This window comes from Ranitomeya variabilis, chromosome 5 (assembly GCF_051348905.1).
Source record: "Ranitomeya variabilis isolate aRanVar5 chromosome 5, aRanVar5.hap1, whole genome shotgun sequence".
Taxonomy (NCBI): domain Eukaryota; kingdom Metazoa; phylum Chordata; class Amphibia; order Anura; family Dendrobatidae; genus Ranitomeya; species Ranitomeya variabilis.
This window is the reverse complement of record NC_135236.1, coordinates 328,321,196-328,345,505: the sequence shown is the minus strand read 5'-3', so window position 1 is coordinate 328,345,505 and position 24,310 is coordinate 328,321,196. Positions and strand designations below refer to the sequence as shown.

Genomic DNA, 24,310 nt, shown 5'->3' with positions numbered 1-24,310 from the left:
TTTTGCAATTTTCACATTTTGAATTTTTATTCTGTTAAACCAGAGAGTTATGTGACACAAAATAGTTAATAAATAACATTTCCCACATGTCTACTTTACATCAGCACAATTTTGGAAACAATTTTTTTTTTTGCTAGGAAGTTATAAGGGTTAAAATTTGACCAGTGATTTCTCATTTTTACAACAAAATTTACAAAACCATTTTTTTTAGGGACCACCTCACATTTGAAGTCAGTTTGAGGGTTCTATATGGCTGAAAATACCCAAAAGTGACACCATTCTAAAAACTGCACCCCTCAAGGTGCTCAAAACCACATTCAAGAAGTTTATTAACCGTTCGGGTGTTTCACAGCAGCAGAAGCAACATGGAAGTAAAAAATGAACATTTAACTTTTTAGTCACAAAAATGATCTTTTAGCGAAACTTTTTTTATTTTCCCAAGGGTAAAAGGAGAAACTGGACCACGAACTTTGTTGTCCAATTTATCCTGAGTACGCTGATACCTCATATGTGGGGGTAAACCACTGTTTGGGCGCACGGCAGGGCTCGGAAGGGAAGGAGCGCCATTTGACTTTTTCAATGAAAAATTGGCTCCAATCTTTAGCGGACACCATGTCGCGTTTGGAGAGCCCCCGTGTGCCTAAACATTGGAGCTCCCCCACAAGTGACCCCATTTTGGAAACTAGACCCCCCCAAGGAACTTATCTAGAAGCATAGTGAGCACTTTAAACCCCCAGGTGCTTCACAAATTGATCCGTAAAAATGAAACAGTACTTTTTTTTCACAAAAAAATTATTTTAGCCTCAATTTTTTCATTTTCACATGGGCAACAGGATAAAATGGATCCTAAAATTTGTTGGACAATTTCTCCTGAGTACACCGATACCTCACATGTGGGGGTAAACCACTGTTTGGGCACATGGTAAGGCTCAGAAGGGAAGGAGCGCCATTTGACTTTTTGAATGAAAAATTATCTCCATCGCTAGCAGACACCATGTCACGTTTGGAGAGCCCCTGTGTGCCTAAACATTGGAGCGCTCCCACAAGTGACCCCATTTTGGAAACTAGACCCCCCCAAGGAACTTATCTAGAAGCATAGTGAGCACTTTAAACTCTCAGGTGCTTCACAAATTGATCCGTAAAAATGAAAAAGTCTTTTTTTTCACACAAAATTTCTTTTAGCCTCAATTTTTTCATTTTCACATGGGCAACAGGATAAAATGGATCCTAAAATTTGTTGGGAAATTTCTGCTGAGTACGTTGATACCTCATATGTGGGGGTAAACCACTGTTTGGGTGCACGGCAAGGCTCGGAAGGGGAGGCGTGCCATTTGACTTTTTGAATGGAAAATTAGCTCCAATCATTAGCGGACACCATGTCACGTTTGGAGAGCCCCTGTGTGCCTAAACATTGGAGCTCCCGCACAAGTGACCCCATTTTGGAAACTAGACCTCCCAAGGAACTAATCTAGATGTGTGGTGAGCACTTTGAACCCCCAAGTGCTTCGCAGAAGTTTATAACACAGAGCCGTGAAAATAAAAAATAATTTTTCTTTTCTCAAAAATGATTTTTTAGCCCACAATTTTTTATTTTCCCAAGGGTAACAGGAGAAATTGGACCCCAAAAGTTGTTGTCCAGTTTCTCCTGAGTACGCTGATACCCCATATGTGGGGGTAAACCACTGTTTGGGCACATGCCGGGGCTCGGAAGGGAAGTAGTGACGTTTTGGAATGCAGACTTTGATGGAATAGTCTGCGGGCATCACGTTGCATTTGCAGAGCCCCTGATGTGCCTAAACAGTAGAAACACCCCACAAGTGACCCCATTTTGGAAACTAGACCCCCCAAGGAACTTATCTAGATGTGTGATGAGCACGTTCAACCCCCAAGTGCTTCACAGAAGTTTACAACGCAGAGCCGTGAAAATAAAAAATCATTTTTCTTTCCTCAAAAAAGATGTTTTAGCAAGCAATTTTTAATTTTCACAAGGGTAACAGGAGAAATTGGGCCCCAATGTTTGTTGCCCAGTTTGTTGTGAGTACAGTGATACCCCATATGTGGGGGTAAACCACTGTTTGGGCGCACGTCAGGGCTCGGAAGGGAAGTAGTGACATTTGAAATGCAGACTTTGATGGAATGGTCTGAGGGCGTCACGTTGCATTTGCAGAGCCCCTGATGTGCCTAAACAGTAGAAACACCCCACAAGTGACCCCATTTTGGAAACTAGACCCCCCCAAGGAACTTATCTAGATGTGTGATGAGCACGTTTAGCCCCCAAGTGCTTCACAGAAGTTTATAACGCAGAGCCGTGAAAATAAAAAATAATTGTTCTTTCCTCAAAAATTATGTCTTAGCAAGTAATTTTTTATTTTTGCAAGGGTAACAGGAGAAATTGGACCCCAACAGTTGTTGCCCAGTTTGTCCTGAGTACGCTGGTACCCCAAATGTGGGGGTAAACCACTGTTTGGGCGCACGTCGGGGCTTGGAAGGGAGGGAGCACCATTTGGCTTTTTGAATGCAAGATTGGCTGGAATCAATGGTGGCGCCATGTTGCGTTTGGAGACCCCTGATGTGCCTAAACAGTGGAAACACCTCAATTCTAACTTCAACACTAACCCCAACACACCCCTAATCCTAATCCCAACTGTAGCCATAACCCTAATCCCAACCCTAACCCCAACACACCCCTAACCACAACCCTAACCCCAACACACCCGTAACCCTAATTCCAACCCTAACCCTAATCCCAACCCTAACCACAACTGTAACCCCAACACACCCCTAACCCTATCCGTAACCCTAACCACAAGCCTAATCTTAACCCTAACTCTAATTCCAACCCTAACCCTAAGGGTATGTGCCCACGTTGCAGATTCGTGTGAGATTTTTCCGCACCATTTTTGAAAAATCTGCAGGTAAAAGGCACTGCGTTTTACCTGCGGATTTACAGCAGATTTCCAGTGTTTTTTTGTGCGGATTTCACCTGCGGATTCCTATTGAGGAACAGGTGTAAAACGCTGCGGAATCCGCACAAAGAATTGACATGCTGCGGAAAATACAACGCAGCGTTTCTGCACGGAATTTTCCGCACCATGGGCACAGCGGATTTGGTTTTCCATAGGTGTACACGGTACTGTAAACCTGATGGAAAACTGCTACGAATTCGCAGCGGCCAAATCCGCACATGCCATAACCCTAACCCTACCTGTAACCCTAACCCTACCCGTAACCCTAACCCTAGTTCTAACCCTAACCCTAACCCTAGTTCTAACCCTAACCCTAGTGGAAAAAGAAAAAAAAAATATTTTCTTTATTTTATTATTGTCCCTACCTATGGGGGTGATAAAGGGGGGGGTTTATTTATGAATTTTTTTTATTTTGATTGCTGTGATAGAACCTACCACAGCGATCAAAATGTACTTGTAATGAATCTGCCGGCTGGCAGATTCGGCGGGCGCACTGAGCATGCGCCCGCCATTTTGGAAGATGGCGGCGCCCAGCGAGGAGACGGACCGACAGCGGGAGCCTTGGTAAGTATAAGGGGGGGGGAGATCGGGGGGGGGGGGGCGTCGGAGCACCGGGGGGTGACATAGGAGCAGGGGGGGAGCGGGCAGGAGGACGGGGGAGCGGAGCACAGGACGGAGGGGACCGGACCCCATAACGGAGGACTGAGGGGGGCGATCGGTGGGGTGGGGGGGGTCACTTCAAGTTTTCCAGCCATGGCCGATGATATTGCAGCATCGGCCATGGCTGGATTGTAATATTTCACCAGTTTTTTAGGTGAAATATTACAAATCGCTCTGATTGGCAGTTTCACTTTCAACAGCCAATCAGAGCGATCGTAGCCACGGGGGGGTGAAGCCACCCCCCCTGGGCTGAAGTACCACTCCCCCTGTCTCTGCAGATCGGGTAAAATAGGAGTTAACCCTTTCACCCGATCTGCAGCGTCGCGATCATTCCATGACGCCACATAGGCGTCATGGGTCGGATTGGCACGGGTTTTCATGACGCCTACGTGGCGTCATGGGTCGGGAAGGGGTTAAAGGGGTTGTCTGTGCATGCAATGTTGACCTTTAGGATAGGTCATCAATCTCGGATCTTTTTGATGTCCAGTACCCCAACAATCAGCTATTGTTTTGCTTCATTCGTAGAAGGATGCAAACCGTGTGAAACAGCTGCGTGTCGTTCACCGATAGTTGCTGCTCCTGAGTAATGCACAACGGCACCTTTTCTTTTGTCTAGGAACTGATCTGCAGTACCCAGCAACAGCCACTACACATTGAGCGCATCAGAATTGTTCAGCAGCCATTGAATGTATATACCCGGCCCCCTCCAGGGCTATTAACTGCAGATTAGTGGAGGTGTTGGACCCCCACCGATTTGATATTGATGATCTATCCTAAGGGTATGTGCACACGTTGCAGATTTCTTGCAGAAAATTCCTGAAGAAAACCGGAAATTTTCTGCAAGAAATCCGCATTTTTTTTTTTGCGTTTTTTTTCCGTTTTTTTCGCGTTTTTTTAGCATTCTGCAAGCGTAATTAGCTTGCAGAATGCTAAAGTTTTCCCTGCGATCTGTAGCATCGCTTGGAAAACTGACTGACAGGTTGGTCACACTTGTCAAACATAGCGTTTGACAAGTGTGACCAACTTTTTACTATAGATGCTGCCTATGCAGCATCTATAGTAAAAGATAGAATGTTTAAAAATAATAAAAAAAATAAAAAAATGCTTATACTCACCCAGACATCTCACCGGCGTCCGTTCCGTATAGCTGGTCTGTGCGCACAGGACCTCCCGTGACGTCACGGTCACGTGAGCGGTCACATGACCGCTCACGACCAATCACAGGACAGTGACGTCATTCGGCGAGGTCCTTCAGCGCACACCAGGTACAGAAACCGAACGGCAGCGTGCGAGGAGGCGGCAAGACATCGAGGGTGAGTATAGGACTGTTTATTATTTTATTTCTTATTTTTTGACCACTTATATGGTGCCCAGTGCGTGGAGGAGAGTCTCCTCTCCTCCACCCTGGGTACCAACCGCATATAATCTGCTTACTTCCCGCATGGTGTGCACAGCCCCGTGCGGGAAGTAAGCAGATCAATGGACCCCTAGGTGTGCGGAATCCCTGCAATTCCGCATTTTTAATGAACATGTTGCTTTTTTTTCCGCTATGCGATTTTTTCGCGGAAAAAATCGCAACATTTGCACCAAAAATGCGGAATACCCTGTAAATAATAGGAGGCTTATGTAAGCGTTTTTTTTCGCGTTTTTATCACGTTTTTATAGCGAAAAAACGCGAAAAAAACGCTAACAATCCTGAACGTGTGCACATGGCCTCAAGGTTAGGTAATCAGTGTAACTTCCCTGTTATGTAACGTCATCCCCGTTTAGTTTTCTATTGTTAGTAAAATAGAAGCTTTGTTTGTTTATATTTTAAGAAGCATATTTTTTCTATTTTTGAGCGGTCGGACACAATATAAGGTTGCACTTGATATTGTCACTTTTGCAAAAAACTACTGCTACAGCAGAGTGTTACTGTCTTTGTAAGTAAGGGTATGTTCACACGATCCTGATTTCAATCCTTTTTTTTTCAGGACAAAAACCGCAGCTCTTGGCAGAAAACGCAGGTGCGTTTTTGGTGCGGTTTTTTGTGCGGTTTTTTGTGCGGTTTTTTGTGCGGTTTTTTATGCAGTTTTCTCTGCAAATTGTCTGTGTTTGACACAAATAAAGCTTTAACTGCAGTGGGGGAAAAAAAAAAAAGAAATGATGTAATTTCCTTGTCCAACCCTTTTCTTCTTCCATCCTCCATTTTGGGACTAAACACCAAAATGAGTGGACGTGTTTTGAATGACAGCGCTCCGCGTTTTGCGCCGCATGCGTCACTGCAGCGCACGCATCCGGGCGCAGAGGACGCAGCAAGTTGCATTTTTGCTGCGTCCAAAATCAATCAAAAAAAGGACGCATGCGGCACAAAACGCAGCGTTGTGCATGCGTTTTGCTGCGTTTTACTTTGCGTTGTGTGTTGCGGCGCCGACGCTGCGGCGCACAACGCAAATGTGAACATAGCCTAAGTGCCACGTGCCACGTATTTCAGTGCCACGTATTTAAGTGCCACGTGCCACGTATTTCAGTGCCACGTGCCACGTATTTCAGTGCCACGTGCCACGTATTTCAGTGCCACGTATTTCAGTGCCACGTATTTCAGTGCCACGTATCACGTATTTAAGTGCCACGTGCCACGTATTTAAGTGCCACGTGCCACGTATTTAAGTGCCACGTGCCACGTATTTAAGTGCCACGTGCCACGTATTTCAGTGCCACGTATTTCAGTGCCACGTGCCACGTATTTAAGTGCCACGTATCACGTATTTAAGTGCCACGTGCCACGTATTTAAGTGCCACGTGCCACGTATTTAAGTGCCACGTGCCACGTATTTCAGTGCCACGTGCCACGTATTTAAGTGCCACGTATTTAAGTGCCACGTGCCACGTATTTAAGTGCCACGTGCCACGTATTTAAGTGCCATGTGCCACGTATCACGTATTTCAGTGCCACGTATTTAAGTGCCACGTGCCACGTATTTAAGTGACACGTATCACGTATTTAAGTGACACGTATCACGTATAAGTGACACGTGTCACGTATTTAAGTGACACGTATCACGTATAAGTGACACGTGTCACGTATTTAAGTGCCACGTATCCCACGAAGATTTTCCATGGAGAACAGACACATCCAGAGATATGTCTGCTCTCCACGGATGCAGCAACACACTGACAGGAGCCATAGTTCCTGTCGGTGTGTCACTGCGCATGCGCGAGCGAGTTTACCGGCGGTCATTGACCCCGGCACTCTCGCTTAACGGCAGTGCTGCGTGGGAAAGTTCAACGCAGCTGTACTGCTGTTAACCGAGACGCCGGAGCCATTGAGCTCCGGGACAGTACGCGATACACTGCTAGGAGCTTCGCTCCTGGCAGTGTATCGCCGGAGAGCAGCCGATCGGCGTGGGACACTCGTTTTATGGATTCTGCGGACAGGGAGTATGGATTTGGTTTATTATTTTGTGATTTTTTTCCTGGAGGATCGAGGGCTTCGCCTACAAGTGTGCTGTTGGTGAGTATATACTCTGTGTTATGTGTTGTATGTACTGTACTGTGTGTCATGTATGTGTATTGTGTGTAGGTGTTTGGTGTAACTTTACCATTGTGCTAAGTCGCCGGACACAGGGACAACTCTCCCATCCTAATACCGGATGGGAGTAGTAGTCCCATACGGCGACTTAGCACAATGGTGGCACTAGCGTCGCATGGGGACAGACACACACACACGCATACACACACACATACACACACACACAGACACATACACACACACAGACACACATACCAAATCAATCAAACGGCCGACACGATCCCCATGCGCCGGTATGCCTCCATGTCTCTCCGCCCACGCACTTCCGGCCCCGCACTTCCGCCGGCTTCCCCGCACTTCCGGCTGCAGCGGTTCTGCACAACAAACCGCAGTAAAACCCGCAGATATATTTTTGATCTGCGGGTTTTACTGCGATTTTGACCTCACAATGGAGGTCTATGGGTGCAGAACCGCTGCAGTTTCGGGGAAAGAAGTGACATGCTCCTTCTTTTTTCCCGCACCGATTCACCGCGGCTTTTTAAGGGAAATTCAGGACCGTGTGCACAGCGGTTCCTGTTTTCCATAGGGGTACATTGTAATGTACCCTGCATGGAAAACAGCTGCGGAACCGCAGCGGCAAAACCGCTGCGGTTCTGCAGTAAAAAACGCACTGTGTGAACATGGCCTAACATATGCATAGTGATTAGTTGGCCTGTCACTCATCCCACAGATTTACTAATATATGGTGAAATTAACATTTATTCTATTCACCCGTTTCTTAGAGTGGTAAAACCTGCCCACCTCTGTCCACTTTCTGTAGCTCGGGAGGAGGGGTAGTAATTTAAATCTCATAAATAATCTTCTGTGCATTAATGCTGATAAACAATGATAGAAGAGCTTTTCGTATGTGGGTTATACACTTGCTTGTACAATAGACCGAATGGGCAAAAACTAGGCAAATTAAATGTAGATAAATGTAGAGTAATGCACCTAGGATGGAGTAATCCTATTGTTGCATATACATTAAATGGGACCCTACTCGGGACTACAGAACAGGAGAAGGACTTGGGTATTCTGGTTACAAGAGAGCTGAGCAGTAGTACTCAATGTCAAGCAGCAGCTGCAAAGGGAAACAGGATTGTAGGATGTATAAAAAGGGAGAAAAAATCCCGTGATCCCAACATATTATTACCACTTTATAAATCACTGGTGAGGCCACATCTAGAATATGGGATCCAGTTTTGGGCTCCACATTTTTAAAAGGATATTCAGAGGTTAGAATCAGTTCAAAGGTGGGCAACTAGATTATTACAAGGGTTAAAATCTTCTCATATGAGGAGAGGTTGGAAAAGTTGGGCTTGTTTAGCTTAGAAAAAAAGACGCCTCAGAGGAGATCTCATTTATATGTATAAATATATGTGGCCAGTACAAAGGACTGGTACATGACTTATCCCTTCCAAGAACCATACTAAGGACCAGGGAGAACTCATTACGGGTGGAAGAAAGGCGATTGCGGCATCTAAACAGGAAAGGGTTCTTTATGATTAGAGCAGTCAGACTGTGGATTGCCCAACCATAAGACGTAGTAATGGCAGACAGCTTTTAAAAAAGGGACTGGATGATTTCTTCAGTACATATAATATTCTGGGTTATGGTTAATTTAGGTGATAAAAATGTATAATTGGTGGAGGAAGGTTGAACTTGATGGACCTAGGTCTTTTTTCAACCTATATAATGAAGTAATATTATATTGACCATATACAGCATAAATTCTTACACTCTTGTGGCACTGTATATAGGTTTTGCTAATTTTCCAGTTTCTCTTATAGAAATACAATGCCGAGTTATGTGTTCAGCCTCTTGTTTTGGTCATTTTTAACATCAAGAATAGTATTGCTTGCTGTGCTGTTTTTCTCATGGGCTATATTCGAAACCTGAAAAACTCATTAATACGGTAGTGGGATTTGTTAATAAACTGACTGAATTCACACTGTTCATAATGGATCATTCTTTCACAATTAGCGATGCTCATTGTATAAATGGAGCTAAATGATTCCTTTTTATAGACTTTCATCATGTAAGTTCCCACTAGAATTTATCACTACTAATAATCAGATCTGTTTTCCAAGAGGTATTGGCGAATCTGGTATTTTGACAGCTAGAACAGCACTAACCTGCAAAAATCTTGGGATTTTACATTATTTAAATAATGGACCCCAAACACTTACAGTGCCTTGCGAAAGTATTCAGCCCCCTGGAACTTTTCAACCTTTTCCCACATATCATGCTTCAAACATAAAGATACCAAATGTAAATTTTTGGTGGAGAATCAACAAGTGGAACACAATTGTGAAGTTGAACGAAATGTATTGGTTATTATGGGAGCCTATATTTCAATACATCCCCAGGGTTTCTCTAAGTGAGGCTAAGGGTGTCGCAGTTATACCTGGTCTATAGGGTGTACAGGATCCCTGTGTGGATGATGAAGGCAGGACTGAGAGGTGACTCAAAATGCCCAAGGTGCGCTGAGGAAGGTGCAGATTTGTTAGGCTACGTTCACATTTGCGGCCAGCGCCGCAGCGTCGGGCGCCGCAGCGGCGCCGCATGCGTCATGCGCCCCTATATTTAACATGGGGGCGCATGGACATGCGGCGCACTTGCGTTTTGCGCCGCATGCGTCGCTGCGGCGCCCGCGTCGGTGCGCAGAGGACGCAGCAAGTTGCATTTTTGCTGCGTCCAAATTCAATGAAAAAAACGACGCATGCGGCGCAAAACGCAGCGTTGTGCATGCGTTTTGCTGCGTTTTTGTTTGCGTTGTGCGCTGCGGCGCCGACGCTGCGGCGCACAACGCAAATGTGAACGTAGCCTTACATATGATGTGGTCGTGTGCTCGCCTCCAACCCTTTTAGGTAAATGTGCTTAATTTGATCCAGGAGGTGACAGGAGTAGATGTGGTGCGTAACCCGCTGACTTGCCTTTTGGGCTGTATGGATGATATTGCTACGGATAAGTGTGGAAGGTTGACTGTTGCAAGATTGTTGTATGCTGCGAGAAAGCTTATTGCGATTTACTGGTTGGATTAAAGACCACCAGGAAAAAGGAATTTATAAACAAGATCAATTTTATTGCCCTCATGGAAAGGAATATCTACATCAAGAGAGATCAGAATACAAAATTTTAAAATGTGTGGGGCGAATAGATTGATTACCCAGGCGTAGCGTCTGCTGAGTTATTGCAGAGTAGAATGCGTGCTGTTTAGTTGCTTCTAGGGGGACTTCTACATGTACAGGTGTGCTTATGTAATGATTGGTACCATCTTTCAAGAGGTGTTGTCAGATGGTTTTAGTGGATATCGGGCAAGAGATTGGGGGGGGGTTGGTTAGGGGGTAAGGTTGTTTAGTAAAATGAAAATGTATTAATAGGTCTTGTATTCACTGTACCTGTCTGGAAATTGTGTCACACTGTGTTACTGGCTTGTCATATGCTTTAATAAAAACCTATGTGATTTACAAAAAAAGAAAGTGGGGCGTGCAATATTATTCAGCCCCTTTACTTTCAGTGCAGCAGACTCACTCCAGAAGTTCATTGTGGATCTCTGAATGATCCAATGTTGTCCTAAATGCCTAATGATGATAAATATAATCCACCTGTGTGTAATCAAGTCTCCGTATAAATGCACCTGCTCTGTGATAGTCTCAGGGTTCTGTTTGAAGCACAGCGAGCATCATGAAGACAAAGGAACACAACAGGCAGGTCCATGATACTGTTGTGGAGAAGTTTAAAGCCGGATTTGGATACAAAATGATTTCCAAAACTACATCCCAAGGAGCAGTGTGCAAGCGATCATATTGAAATGGAAGGAGCATTATACCACTGCAAATCTACCAAGACCCGGACAGCCCTCTAAACTTTCATCTTAAACAAGGAGAAGACTGATCAGAGATGCAGCCAAGAGGCCCATGATCACTCTGGATGAACTGCAGAGATCTCCAGCTGACGTGGGGCAGTCTGTCCATAGGACAGCAATCAGTTGTACACTGCACAAATCTGGCCTTTATGGAAGAGTGGCAAGAAGAAAGCCATTTCTAAAAGCTATCCATAAAAAGTGTAGTTTAAAGTTTGCAACAAGCCACCTGGGAGACACACCAAACATGTGGAAGTAGGTGTTCTGGTCAGATGAAACCAAAATCAAACTTTTTGCCAACAATGCCAAACTATATGTTTGGCGTAAAGGCAACACAGCTCATCACTCTGAACACACCATCCCCACTGTCAAACATGGTGGTGGCAGCATCATGGTTTGGGCCTGCTTTTCTTCAGCAGGGACAGGGAAGATGGTTTAAAATTGATGGGAAGATGGATGGAGCCAAATACAGGACCATTTTTGAAGAAAACCTGTTTGAGTCTGCAAAAGATCTGAGACTGGGACAGAGATTTGTCTTCCAACAAGACAATGATCCCAAACATAAAGCAAAATCTACACTGGAATGGTTCACAAATAAACGTATCCAGGTGTTAGAATGGCCAAGTCAAAGTCCAGACCTCAATCCAATCGAGAATATGTGGAGAGAGCTGAAAACTGCTGTTCACAAACGATCTCCATCAAACCTCACTGAGCTTGAGCTGTTTGCCAAGGAAGAATGGACAAGAATTTCAGACTCTCGACGTACAAAACTGATAGAGACATACCCCAAGCGATTTGCAGCTGTAATCGCACCAAAAGGTGGCGCAACAAAGTATTAAGTTAAAGGTGCTGAATAATATTGCACGCCCCACTTTTCAGTTTTTGAATTTCCACAAAAATTTAAAAAAACCAATACATTTTGTTCAACTTCATAGTTATATGTTCCACTTGTTGTTGGTTCTTCACCAAAAATTTACATTTGGTATCTTTGTTTGAAGCATGATATGTGGGAATAGGTTGAAAAGTTCCAGGGAGCCGAATACTTTCGCAAGGCACTGTAACTATATATACCGTTCTTAACAAACAGAACAGGTACTCGCCCGCAACGGGTCAAGCACTGGATCTGTCACTGCAGTGGTGAGGTTCCGTCGATAGCTTACAGTTAGGTCCATATATATTTGGACAGAGACAACATTTTTCTAGTTTTGGTTATAGACATTACCACAATGAATTTTAAACAAAACAATTCAGATGCAGTTGAAGTTTAGACTTTCAGCTTTCGTTTGAGCGTATCCACATTAAAATTGGATGAAGGGTTTAGGAGTTTCAGCTCCTTAACATGTGCCACCCTGTTTTTAAAGGGACCAAAAGTAATTGGACAGTTGACTCCAAGGCTATTTCATAGACAGGTGTGGGCAATCCCTTCGTTATGTCATTCTCAATTAAGCAGATAAAAGGCCTGAAGTTGATTTGAGGTGTGGTGCTTGCATTTGGAAGGTTTTGCTGTGAAGTAAACATGTGGTCAAAGGAGCTCTCCATGCAGGTGAAACAAGCCATCCTTAAGGCTACTTTCACACTAGCGTTAACTGCAATACGTTGCAAATGCGTCATTTTGCCGAAAAAAACACATCCTGCAAAAGTGCTTGCAGGATGCGTTTTTCCTGCATTGACTAACATTAGCGACGCATTGACACACGTCGCAACCGTCGTACGACGGTTGCGCCGTGTTGTTGCGGACCGCGGGAGCAAAAAACGTTACATGTAACGTTTTTTTGCTCCCGATGGTCTGCTTTTTCCGACCGCGCATGCGCGGCCGGAACTCCGCCCCCACCTCCACGCACTTCCCCGCACCTCACAATGGGGCAGCGGATGCGCTGGAAAAATGCATCCGCTGCCCCCGTTGTGCGGCGGAGACAACGCTAGCGTCGGGGACCTCGGCCCGACGCACTGCGACGGACCGAGCCCGACGCTAGTGTGAAAGAAGCCTAAGCTGCCAAAACAGAAAAAACCCATCCCAGAAATTGCTACAATATTAGGAGTGGCAAAAGCTACAGTTTGGTACATCCTGAGAAAGAAAGAAAGCACTGGTGAACTCATCAATGCAAAAAGACCTGGGAGCCCACGGAAGACAACAGTGGTGGATGATCTCAGAATAATCTCCAAGGTGAAGAGAAACCCCTTCACAACAGCCAACCAAGTGAACAACACACTCCAGGAGGTAGGCGTATCAATATCCAAATCTACCATAAAGAGAAGACTGCATGAAAGTAAATACAGAGGGTTCACTGCAGGGTGCAAGCCACTCATAAGCATCAAGAATAAAAAGGCTAGACTGGACTTTGCTAAAAAACATCTTAAGAAGCCAGCACAGTTCTGGAAGAACATTCTTTGGAGAGATGAAACCAAGATCAACCTCTACCAGAATGATGGCAAGAGAAAAGTATGGCGAAGGCGTGGTACAGCTCATGATCCAAAGCATACCACATCATCTGTAAAACACGGCGGAGGCAGTGTGATGGCTTGGGCATGCATGGCTGCTAGTGGCACTGGGTCACTAGTGTTTATTGATGATGTGACACAGGACAGAAGCAGCCGAATTAATTCTGAGGTATTCAGAGACATACTGTGTGCTCGGATCCAGCCTAATGCCGCAAAACTGATAGGTCGTCGTTTCATATTACAGATGGACAATGACCCAAAACATAAAGCCAAAGCAACCCAGGAGTTTATTAAAGCAAAGAAGTGGAAGATTCTTGAATGGCCAAGTCAGTCACCTGATCTCAACTCAATTGAGCATGCATTTCACTTGTTAAAGACTAAAACTTCAGACAGAAAGGCCCACAAACAAACAGCAACTGAAAACCACCTCAGTGAAGGCCTCGCAGAGCATCAAAAAGGAGGAAACCCAGCGTCTGGTGATGTTCAAGACTTCAGGCAGTCATTGCCAACAAAAGGTTTTCAACCAAGTACTAAAAATGAACATTTTATTTAAAATCATTAAATCTGTCCAATTACTTTTGGTCCCTTTAAAAACAAGGTGGCACAGGTTAAGGAGCTGAAACTCCTAAACCCTTCGTCCAATTTTAATGTGGATACCCTCAAATGAAAGCTGAAAGTCTGAACTTCAACTGCATCTGAATTGTTTTGTTTAAAATTCATTGTGGTAATGTCTATAACCAAAATTAGAAAAATGTTATCTCTGTCCAAATATATATGGACCTAACTGTACATCACTGTTACAGCCAATCACTGAGCTGGGTAGGAAAAAGCATGTGTCTAATATGGAGGCTCATCTTGGAAGGTAGGCACAACACTCACTATTGTAGGCATGTAGTAGGTATGAAGCAGCCCATGTCTCAAAGAATTTTATTAAGTGTGTGTGCGTGTATAACGTATACCCAATATATTCTTCTACTCAAGTAGGGCACATTACTGTCTTGAAATATGTTGTTTAGGACTGTATTCTCCAGTAAAGGATTATATGCGTTTAATTATTTTATTTGGTCAACTGTGCCTTGCTTAGATCATCCCTCATCATACTATTAGTGATGAGCGAATGTGCTGGGATAAGGTGTCATCCGAGCATGGTCGTGTGTGATCACTGTGTCTTCAAGTCCCCGCGGCTGCATGTCTCGTGGCTGTTTGACAGCCGCAACACATGCAGGGATTAGCTAACAGCTGCGATACATGCAGCTGTTAGCCAGATGACACCCTTTCCCATTAGGTTCCATCATCACTGCACACCACCCGAGTTGAGGAAATCAAAGTTCTGCTGAAAAAGACCACCCATAGAAATGCTGAGCGGGCATTGCCTGACTGGAGCTGCTTAGTATAGTCACTATGATGTGTCCTTTTAAGCCGATTGCCAGGAACTAATATTCAACCCCTTAAACTCTTGGTCTCTGAGATTTACAAGAGAAGCTTTCGGCGCTTAGCTAAAATTGTAAGTCCAACTATAAACGCCATTTGTTTTTAGGTCTAAACCTCTACTCTGAAATTTTGGAAAGTTACTTTATAAAGATCATAGCCCATTTTTTTTCTAGTGCAGAGATCCAAATTCCTTCATAATCCTGTCTCCTTGCAGCCTAAATATGAAATGATGGTCCATAGTTGGATTTAGACTTGAACCTCTTTTGTTAATCTCACAAAAGTCCTTTTGTTTCATGCTGGACAACTTTGAAGGTCTATTTAGCTTTTTATGATACATTTGCAAGCTTTACACAACTTTTCATAATCCACACTATATTATTGATGCTTAAAATATTCCAGTTAAGAAAAAATAAATGTTAAAGCCTATGCTGGGGTAAATGTGGATTGCTGAATTTTGTAAATAAGTAGTAAATCTTCAATGATCTGTAAATATCTTGCTTTTATTATATCCAGGATGACGCACGACAACTTTTTGTATTAGCTGGAGCAGCAGAAGAAGGTTTTATGACGGCTGAGCTGGCCGGAGTCATCAAGCGTTTATGGAAAGATGGCGGTGTACAGGCCTGTTTCAACAGATCGAGAGAATACCAGCTGAATGACTCTGCTGCTTAGTGAGTATAAATCTCCCATTTACAAGCAGCATTTTATTATCTTTATATTGTTGGGAAGTACAGTATGTCCAGCTATCTGGTCTAGACAGATTGACACCTTCAGATGCTTCTGCATACAAACCCTACAACCAATAAAATACTTGTGATGTATGACTGGGGTAACATTCTAAAAAAAATTAACATTTAACAAAAGGAAAAATGATTACTATAATTTGTAATAATATAACATATTTCCTCTGTCTACACTTACTGTGTGTTTGCCGACAATATGCAAATTACCTCTTCAGAGAAAAAGAGGACATGAACTCTATAGCGCCACCTGTTGGAAGTAACGATCCTACAAGTCACAATCAACCCTTTAACGAGTCTTGCAATATGACTTAGGATAAAAGCCAAATTGGTATCACAATTCGCAGACACGGTGTTTCGGGCTGTTGGCTCTCGTCAGTGCGAAGCATGAGAACTGATTTGGCTAGGTGAGAGGCTCTGGACTGGGGTCTAAGGGGTAACGTTTCTCCTTGTGGTGAGTGACCTACCAGCTGACTTGTCAAGGTAAGGAGGCTTATTCGCCATGCAAAGCTCCTCTGGGAAATTTAATATGCAAATTGCCTCTTCAGAGAAAAAGAGGACTTGAACTCTATGGCATCACCTGTTGGAAGATCCTACAAGTCACAGTCAACCCTTTAACGAGTCTTTGCCAACAGTGGCATTTGGGACCGTCTAGTGCAGCATCCCTCAACTCCGGTCCTAAAGAGCCAGCAGCAGGTCATGATTTTAGGATTTCCTTAGTATTGCACTGGAGATGGAATTCTTGCCTGTCCAGGGGATGTAATTATCACCTGGGCAAAACTAAGGAAATCCTGAAAACATGACCTGTTGGTGGCTCTTGAGGACTGGAGTTTGGGAACACTGCAGTTGTGTATTGAGTGAGGCCGTGCCCGCTAGACGTGTTCAGGCCGAGAATATGCACATTGCATACTTGACCGCCGTTCCTGGAGCAGGCACCAAAGAATCCTTGCAGCACACAGTGCGTGTGCTGGGAGGATTCACAAGTCTACAGTCACACATTGACTCCTGACTTATCCAGTCTAGAATGACAGTCCTTTTAGAGAGCACCTGTCACCAGGTCGAAAGTGGCCTGTGTGGGCTCTTATTTTATTTCCAATGCTCCCTTAGTTATTCGCTTTTTTTTTTGTCTTCTTATTCTGTGATAATTTTTACCAAGGGTAATAAATAATGCTGGCCAGCCTAAAGGATCCCACCCAGAGAATCCTGTGAGCAATGACCCTTTGGTAAAGATCCTAAAAATTGGCACTAAATAAAAAGACCCACAACTCTAGAAGCACCAAACTGAATACTCAGAGGAGAGCAGCAGGAATAAAATAAGAACATAAATTCCACTTCTGACCTGGTGACCTCTTCCTGACATCTACCATACCTGTAGGGCACGTTTAGGAAATAATTTCTGCAGCAGTCGGTTTCAACTACAAAATACTAAAAATAAGTGTAAACAAAATTGGGACAATGTAAGTTATTGGAACGACAAGGCGAGTGACTTCTTTTTGCTATTTTCTAAGAAATGTTGTTACTCGGACAACTAGTTTAATGGTGAGAACTTCTGTCGGCACACTTGTAGAGCACGTGAGCTGGCACCCATAGTGGGTTTATAAGGGAACCACTTAGCTCTGACATACCAGCTTTGAGTGCAATCTTCTAGGAGTCCACCAAAATGATAGGAAAAAACATAGCCGAGTCGAGAGAGGCCGCTTTCTGTAGCTGTAGTGATTCTGTCCACCCACGGCTTTATTTCTGTCACATAATTATCCCTATGACTGATGCATGATGCACTCTTTACTGCTTCTAAAAATAAGTCCAGAAATATGTGAGCAATGTTGAAGAAAGCGTCTCGGAAAGGAAGCGTACAAAGCCCTTGTTATGTCTTTGTGGCAATGCTTTAGTCTTGACATTCCTTATAATATTTGTTCTTTCAGAATATCCTTGTCCCTGTTGATGTATACAGGAATAGTAATGTTGGCAGAGCAGTAGGTTCTACCTTCTCTGTTGTATAACGGTACATATAACCGGCGTCCCTAGTAATTCCTTGGCGGAGTGTGCATATTTACTACAGCTGATTCTTACCAGTTATGTCTGCGTACCTCCCCCTAGGTATTAGATGAATGTTGAGGTGACAGGGAAAGAAATGAGGGCTCCCAAGTGTCCCTCAATATCAGGGGTGTTACATTTCATTGTACGTAGCTTTTCATGGCATTGACTTACTCCCTTCTCCCCACTGAAAACACATTCCCTTAGCTGACCACAGTCTACGATTGTACGGGTCAGGAGGAGGTATAGCTCTCGGCTGATGTCTATCGAAGGTGTATGGACACCTCAAGGCTCAGACATCTAGAAAACCAGCTACCTAGTCTATATATGCATAACAAAAATGGTACTGGATCTTGCTACCAATCTAATATGTATGATCCTTTAATATTTCCTTCCAAATGCTCTGCTACCATAAAGTTTGATATAAAGCTGAGTATTTCTTCAGGTTGGCATAGTATGATACAGGAAGGAGATCAGAGTTATCGGAGCGGCCGTGTAGGGGAGCGTGGCGGAGAGAAGACGCTAGGGGTATGTCTCTGACTAGTCTTCTGAGACGCATGGGCCCAGGTTGGAATTCCAGAGTATATTCTCTCTGATAAGTTTCCAAGTAAAACATGCAGTGAGACTCTGATTCAGGCAGCTTGGGTCTGATGTCAGTGTTCCCTTTAAAGATTAGCTTCACTTTTGGTTAGGTTTGCCTCTGCATGTTATCTTAAACTCACTTGCTCTTTAGTTGCGCCTTTGTCAACAGTGACAATGTAAATAAGAGGCAATTGAGAAGTATCGGATTCGATGGCGAGTAGGGTAACCCCTTAGTGACAGAGCCAATTTGGTACTTAATGACCGGGCCAATTTTGACAATTCTGACCACTGTCACTTTGAGGTTATAGCTCTGGAACGCGTCAACGGGTCCCACTGATTCTGAGACCTTTTTTTTTCGTGACATATTGTACTTCATGTTAGTGGTAAAATTTCTTCGATATGACTTACATTTATTTATGAAACAAATGGAAATTTGGCAATAATTTTGAAAATTTTGCAATCTTCAAACTTTTAATTTTTGTGCCCTTAAATCTGAGTCATATTGCACAAAATAGTTAATAAGTAACATTTCCCAGATGTCTACTTTACATCAGCACAATTTTGGAAACATAATTTTTTTTTTTTTGTTAGGACGATATAAGGCTTAAATTTGACCAGCGAGTTCTCATTTTTCCATTAAAATTTTCAGGTGAGTTTGGGGGATCAGTATAATAGAAAACACCCAAAAGTGACACCATTCTAAAACCTGCACCTCTCAAGGTGCTTCATGAGAACTACAGCAATGTGGAAGGAAAAAATGAACATTTTACTTTTTTCGCAAAAATTTACTTTGCAACCAATTTGTTTTATTTTCACAAGTGTATCGGGAGATAATGGACCACAAAATTTTTTGCACAATTTCTCCTGAGTACGCCGATACCCGTATGTGGGGGAAAGCCACTGTTTGGGCGCATGGCAGGGCTCAGAAGGGAGGGAGCACCGTTTGACTTTTTGAACGCAAAATTGGCTGGAATCAATGGTGGGCGCCATGTCGCATTTGGAGACCCCCTGATGTACTGAAGCAGTAGAATCCCAACCCAATTCTAACGCCAACCCTAACACAGCCCTATCCCCAACACCACAACCCTAGCCCCAACACCACAACCCCAAACCCTAACCCTAATGGAATTATTATTTTTTTTATTTTTTATTATTTCTTACCTAACTAAGGGGGTGATAAAGGCGGTTTTATTTACTATGTTTTTTTTATTTTGATTACTGTGATAGACCCTATCACAGTGATCAAAATGAACAAATGGGAAAAATCTCCTTTTGTTGCTGGGTGATAGCCGACAGATCTCGGCATGCGCCTGACACTTTCTTCCTGGAAGAAGAAGCCAAGTCGGGGGGGGGACACTGCAGAGGATTGGGGGACCCCATTTCTCTCTTTTCTGATGTGCTAGATCATATCAGAGGAGAGACAAATAAATGGGAATTTGGCCTTTTTTTTTTTTTTTTTTTTTTTTTTTTTCAATTTCATCGCGACACTGGGGACGGTACAATCTGACCCGAATCATTTTCTCCGGGGTCTCGGCTACCCCCGATAGCGGAGACCAGAGATTTTCTGACGCTGGGGGGCGCTATAACCGTATTTCTCAGCACCGTTAAAAAGCGACGCTGAAAAACGAATACCCTTAACTGCCGCCGTTAAAAGGCATATCAGCGGTCGTTAAGGGGTTCGGTCACATAACTAAACTATGAACAGTTGGCAGCACAACAATATATAAGCGGAACTGAACTTCTACTATGAGGAAAACCTTTCCAACCCAACTTTCTTTTCAGGAACTCTAATCCTTTTCAGGAAAATGGAATAAAGAATTTACAGATATCTGACAATGAAAGAGTATAATGAAGTATGGAAAGCATGCTCTCTTCCTCTCAAGTCTGTCTTTTATAGTCATAACAAAGAAGAACCTAGCACTCAACTTGATGCCTTTGAAGTGAGATTTATTGTAGTGGTACACAGTAAACGTTTCGGTCCTACACCTGGACCTTCGTCAGTAACGTACTACAATGTAGGAGAGGGCAAAAAAAGTCAGACGACACACAGAAACGGCGTCTTGTAGCTTATAGCTGAACCATACAGGAGCTGAGCTGTAAAGACTGTGGCTGGTTGTGGCAGGAGCTGACGCGGAATCCACGTGACCAGCGGTGGATTCCGCGTCAGCTCCTGCCACAACCAGCCACAGTCTTTACAGCTCAGCTCCTGTATGGTTCAGCTATAAGCTACAAGACGCCGTTTCTGTGTGTCGTCTGACTTTTTTTGCCCTCTCCTACATTGTAGTACGTTACTGACGAAGGTCCAGGTGTAGGACCGAAACGTTTACTGTGTACCACTACAATAAATCTCACTTCAAAGGCATCAAGTTGAGTGCTAGGTTCTTCTTTGTTATGGCTTAAAAAGGTGTGGGAACCTAACCTTAGCACCACCCCTTCCAGTAGTGCACACGGTTATTTTGTATGTCTTTTATAGTCATCTTCCCGTTCTTTATAATTAATGTCCTGTCCTTAGTAGGGCTATCAGTCTTGGGTCACTTATGATCCAGCCTGGCACCCGTTCTGATCAGCTGTTTGAAGATTATACATCTATAAAGATTGTCAGACTTAGAAAAACAGGATAATCAAATTTAAAAGGCAGTAAAGTAAAAAAAAAAAAAAAAGTGGTATAAATACTCGCTGTCGTTGATCCAGCACAAGACATTTCTGATGTTTTATGCGGGACAGTGAGTGGACATTCATTGAGAGAGGATGTGTATAGAATTACTTCTCATTCCAGTCATTTGACCGCTGCTGCCAATTCCAGATTTCGTTGGTCAGGTGAATAGAGAACAAGACCTCCTCGCTCAGTGTCCTGGTGGGTGACCGAGGTGGCTGGCTCTGGAGCGACAGGGAGTTACTCATAGTATAACCATAAAAAATAAATATAGAACTTAAAAAGAAGTCTAATGTTCATGTTTTAGTTTCTTGCATATAATTACATATGCAATTAAGGATAAAGTGCATTAATATGCTTACTGATTGCAGTCTTCTCTGGTTTCCAGTGACCTTTCTGTCCCACGTGACTGCTCCCCTTTTTTGCTAGCTCACACAAGCTCCTGCTTCCTTCAGTGTAGGTCTAATGAGCTTCAGAACGAAGCTCCATAGACCTACATTGAGAAAGTGACTTGCGATCCACACGCAAACTCCTGTATGAGCTGGTTAGTCTTTTTTCAGGTCACGTCAGCCAGAAGAGGGTTGGAGTATAGCTGGAAACCAGGGAAGAAAGCAATTGTTAAGTATTGTAATGCACTTACACATCATTACATACATAACTAGGAAAGCTGGATTACGGGATTAATGGTAAATTCACAGTGAGTTCAATACAAATACTCTACAACAAGATATTTTTCTTTTGCTTGCAGTTATCTCAATGACTTGGACAGAATAGCTCAGAACAGTTACATTCCCACTCAGCAAGATGTTCTCAGGACCAGGGTGAAGACGACTGGCATAGTGGAAACACATTTCACCTTTAAAGACCTTCATTTCAAGTAAGAGCTTTTAATGCTAACTTGTGTTCTAAAGAGAAATAATGTGATCATTTTATAGCTATGATTTTTATGCTTTAATTATATTGGATCTTTCATCGTGGTATACTACAGCAACATAGAAAAAATCTGAAAAATATACCAGAAGGAAACAGCCGTACCAACACCAGTAAGATCACAGAATTCACAGGCAGGATGCAGCAGACCCCCATTATAAAGGCAGGGACAGCACCAGTGCAAACTACTGATAAAAGCAGCCACCCGCAAACCTACCAAATTATGGACGGGGTGAATGCCTAGTAGAAAAAATGCACACATGGGACTTGAATAGAACGCCAGTCGCACAGATCGGTGTGATGCTCAGGGTCTGGCTTACAGCCTATTGATGACGCCCATAATATTATCCGGCGGGCTGTCCAGCACTGTGAGTGCTCTCCACAGGGACAGACGCCCCAGTACACCCATCCAACAAAAAGGGGCCTGGCTGCATCTTGCAAAAAATGGTAAAATGTGCAATAAAAAAGATGAAAAAAATGATGCATATGATGAATACATTAAATGAGGTATTGGTTGATATTTTGGCCAAAATAGATAAGCTCACAACCCACGCCAAGGCTCCTCATTCTTGCAAGTTCTAACACCAATTTCACTAATAACACTAAAGTACAGGGGAGGGCAAAATAAGCAGCCGGTCAAATAGGAAATCTACCTAAATGTCTAAGGTACCATACCCAATAATATCGAAAAATAGTGCACAGCGGAGTCTTGAATAGTAAGTAACCAATGATATGGTGCAAGGAAACGCTGCTTACTCATTATTCCCTGCGTGAATACCACGATCGTTCAAACCCCGACGCGCGTTTCACGTGGGCTTCCTTGGGGTGGGTCGTCAATACTAGTATGCCAAACCACTACTATATAGTGTCTCAAGCAGGTGTTGGTAATTAAGCCGCTGTCGTCACTCACGCTAGTGTCAGCAGTCAGGTTTGCTCACCACTCATTAGCAGCTTTCTGTCATTGTGCAGTATACACAGAAAGCTGCCAATCAGTGGTGTGGTGTGGACGGGGTTATACAGGGCTCAGCATTTTGAGATCTGCAGCAGAGGAAACTGATTGTATCAAAATGACATCATGCAACACAACAAGTGACATATCTTTGGAATCCAGGTCTTTGACCCTACATCATGCTGCTCTCAGATTACTTAGCAATAACCTGCTGACAGATTCTCTTTAAGCTCTTAGCCAAACAGCTCAATCACTTTTGTTTTTTGCTGGTAGGGTTAATATAATGGAATTGTGTCCACTTGAACAGATTTGCTAAAAGAAAGAATGTCCAGAATGTTATGGCATTCCCTAGCGCTATGTATATACACAGACAATAGCTCCCTGTTTTGCTGTTGTTAAATGTTAGCTTTATTACAGACTGTTTGTCCAAAGTACAAGAACATGTTGGAAAGCGGCACTGCGGGCCACAGCAGATGTAGTCGGTCCTCCTTTGCGATTGTTTGCACACCAGTGTGTTACCAGTAAGATCCAGATGAGCGGTCTCTGCTGATTGCATTCTGTAACTTTATTGAAGTGTCAGCCTTTCTAAGTTGTGCTGGGCAAACAGCAGCTTGAATAATCTTTTCATTTTGTACCTTGTAAAACCTAGACCACTACATTTGCCAGATTTATTCACATACCACGGACTCTTGAAGGGAATCTGTCAGCAGGTTTTTAATTTTTAATGGTTGTTCAAGATAAGTGCAAGTGGCGGACAAGGCAAAAATATACACGTTAGAAGCGACTTCACTTTTCGACCCGCTCCCAGGCCTCGATCACATAGTCGCTCTGTATAGAGTCCAAATGGCATATGGAGATCCCAGAAGGGGTAAGTATGGCGGATTCCTTGGTAGGAAGGCGCTCCTGTGTGCATGTGGAGCAGGAATCCGCCATACACGCAGTACCCCAATCAATCAGCTGCAGTGGTCACAGCACCGTACAATGTTTAGTGGCCGCTGCCGGTACTGCACATCAGCTCCTATTTTTCTATTAATTCTTTTCTCCCCTTCTTTGTAGAAAATGCTTTCAGGTTACATTGTTGAACTTGAAAGTATGTGACACTTGGTCTCTAGCATTACTATATTTGAAGAATCTAGCCTGAAATTTCTGCAAATTGTATGTGCGTAGATTTCAGTCTTCAAATTAGATTACTACTGTATTAGGATTATTATTTTTTTTGTAGAATGAACATTTATCTGGCTTGTAAATGTGTGAGCTGGTCCTGTATGACATGCTTGTGGCTGCTGTAACTATACACGCAGCTCACGATCAGTGGTGTCAGTGCCATCATACACATGCACCACTGAAGGTTTAAAGGGTGACTGGAAGTGAAGAATCCGTCATTATAGAGCAGCCAAGCTCAAAGGCCGGCAGCACTTCAGGAGACGGGGAAGCAAAATCTGCATTAGGAAACACAGCAAGCTGTGATCTGTGTAGAGGATTACAGGCAGAAATGCCCAAGTGAAATTGCC

General features: G+C 43.5%; 1 protein-coding gene across 2 annotated transcripts in view; it reads left to right on the top strand.

The window, feature by feature from the left end:
- GNAI1 (G protein subunit alpha i1) overlaps nucleotides 1–24,310 on the top strand; it is an 80,637-nt gene that overhangs the window by 39,075 nt on the left and 17,252 nt on the right. For both annotated transcript variants that reach the window (XM_077264678.1, XM_077264679.1), the window contains exons 4-5: nucleotides 15,425–15,582; nucleotides 21,669–21,797. In XM_077264678.1, coding sequence (XP_077120793.1) covers nucleotides 15,425–15,582; nucleotides 21,669–21,797 — 287 coding nt within the window. The remainder of the gene's footprint in view (nucleotides 1–15,424; nucleotides 15,583–21,668; nucleotides 21,798–24,310) is intronic.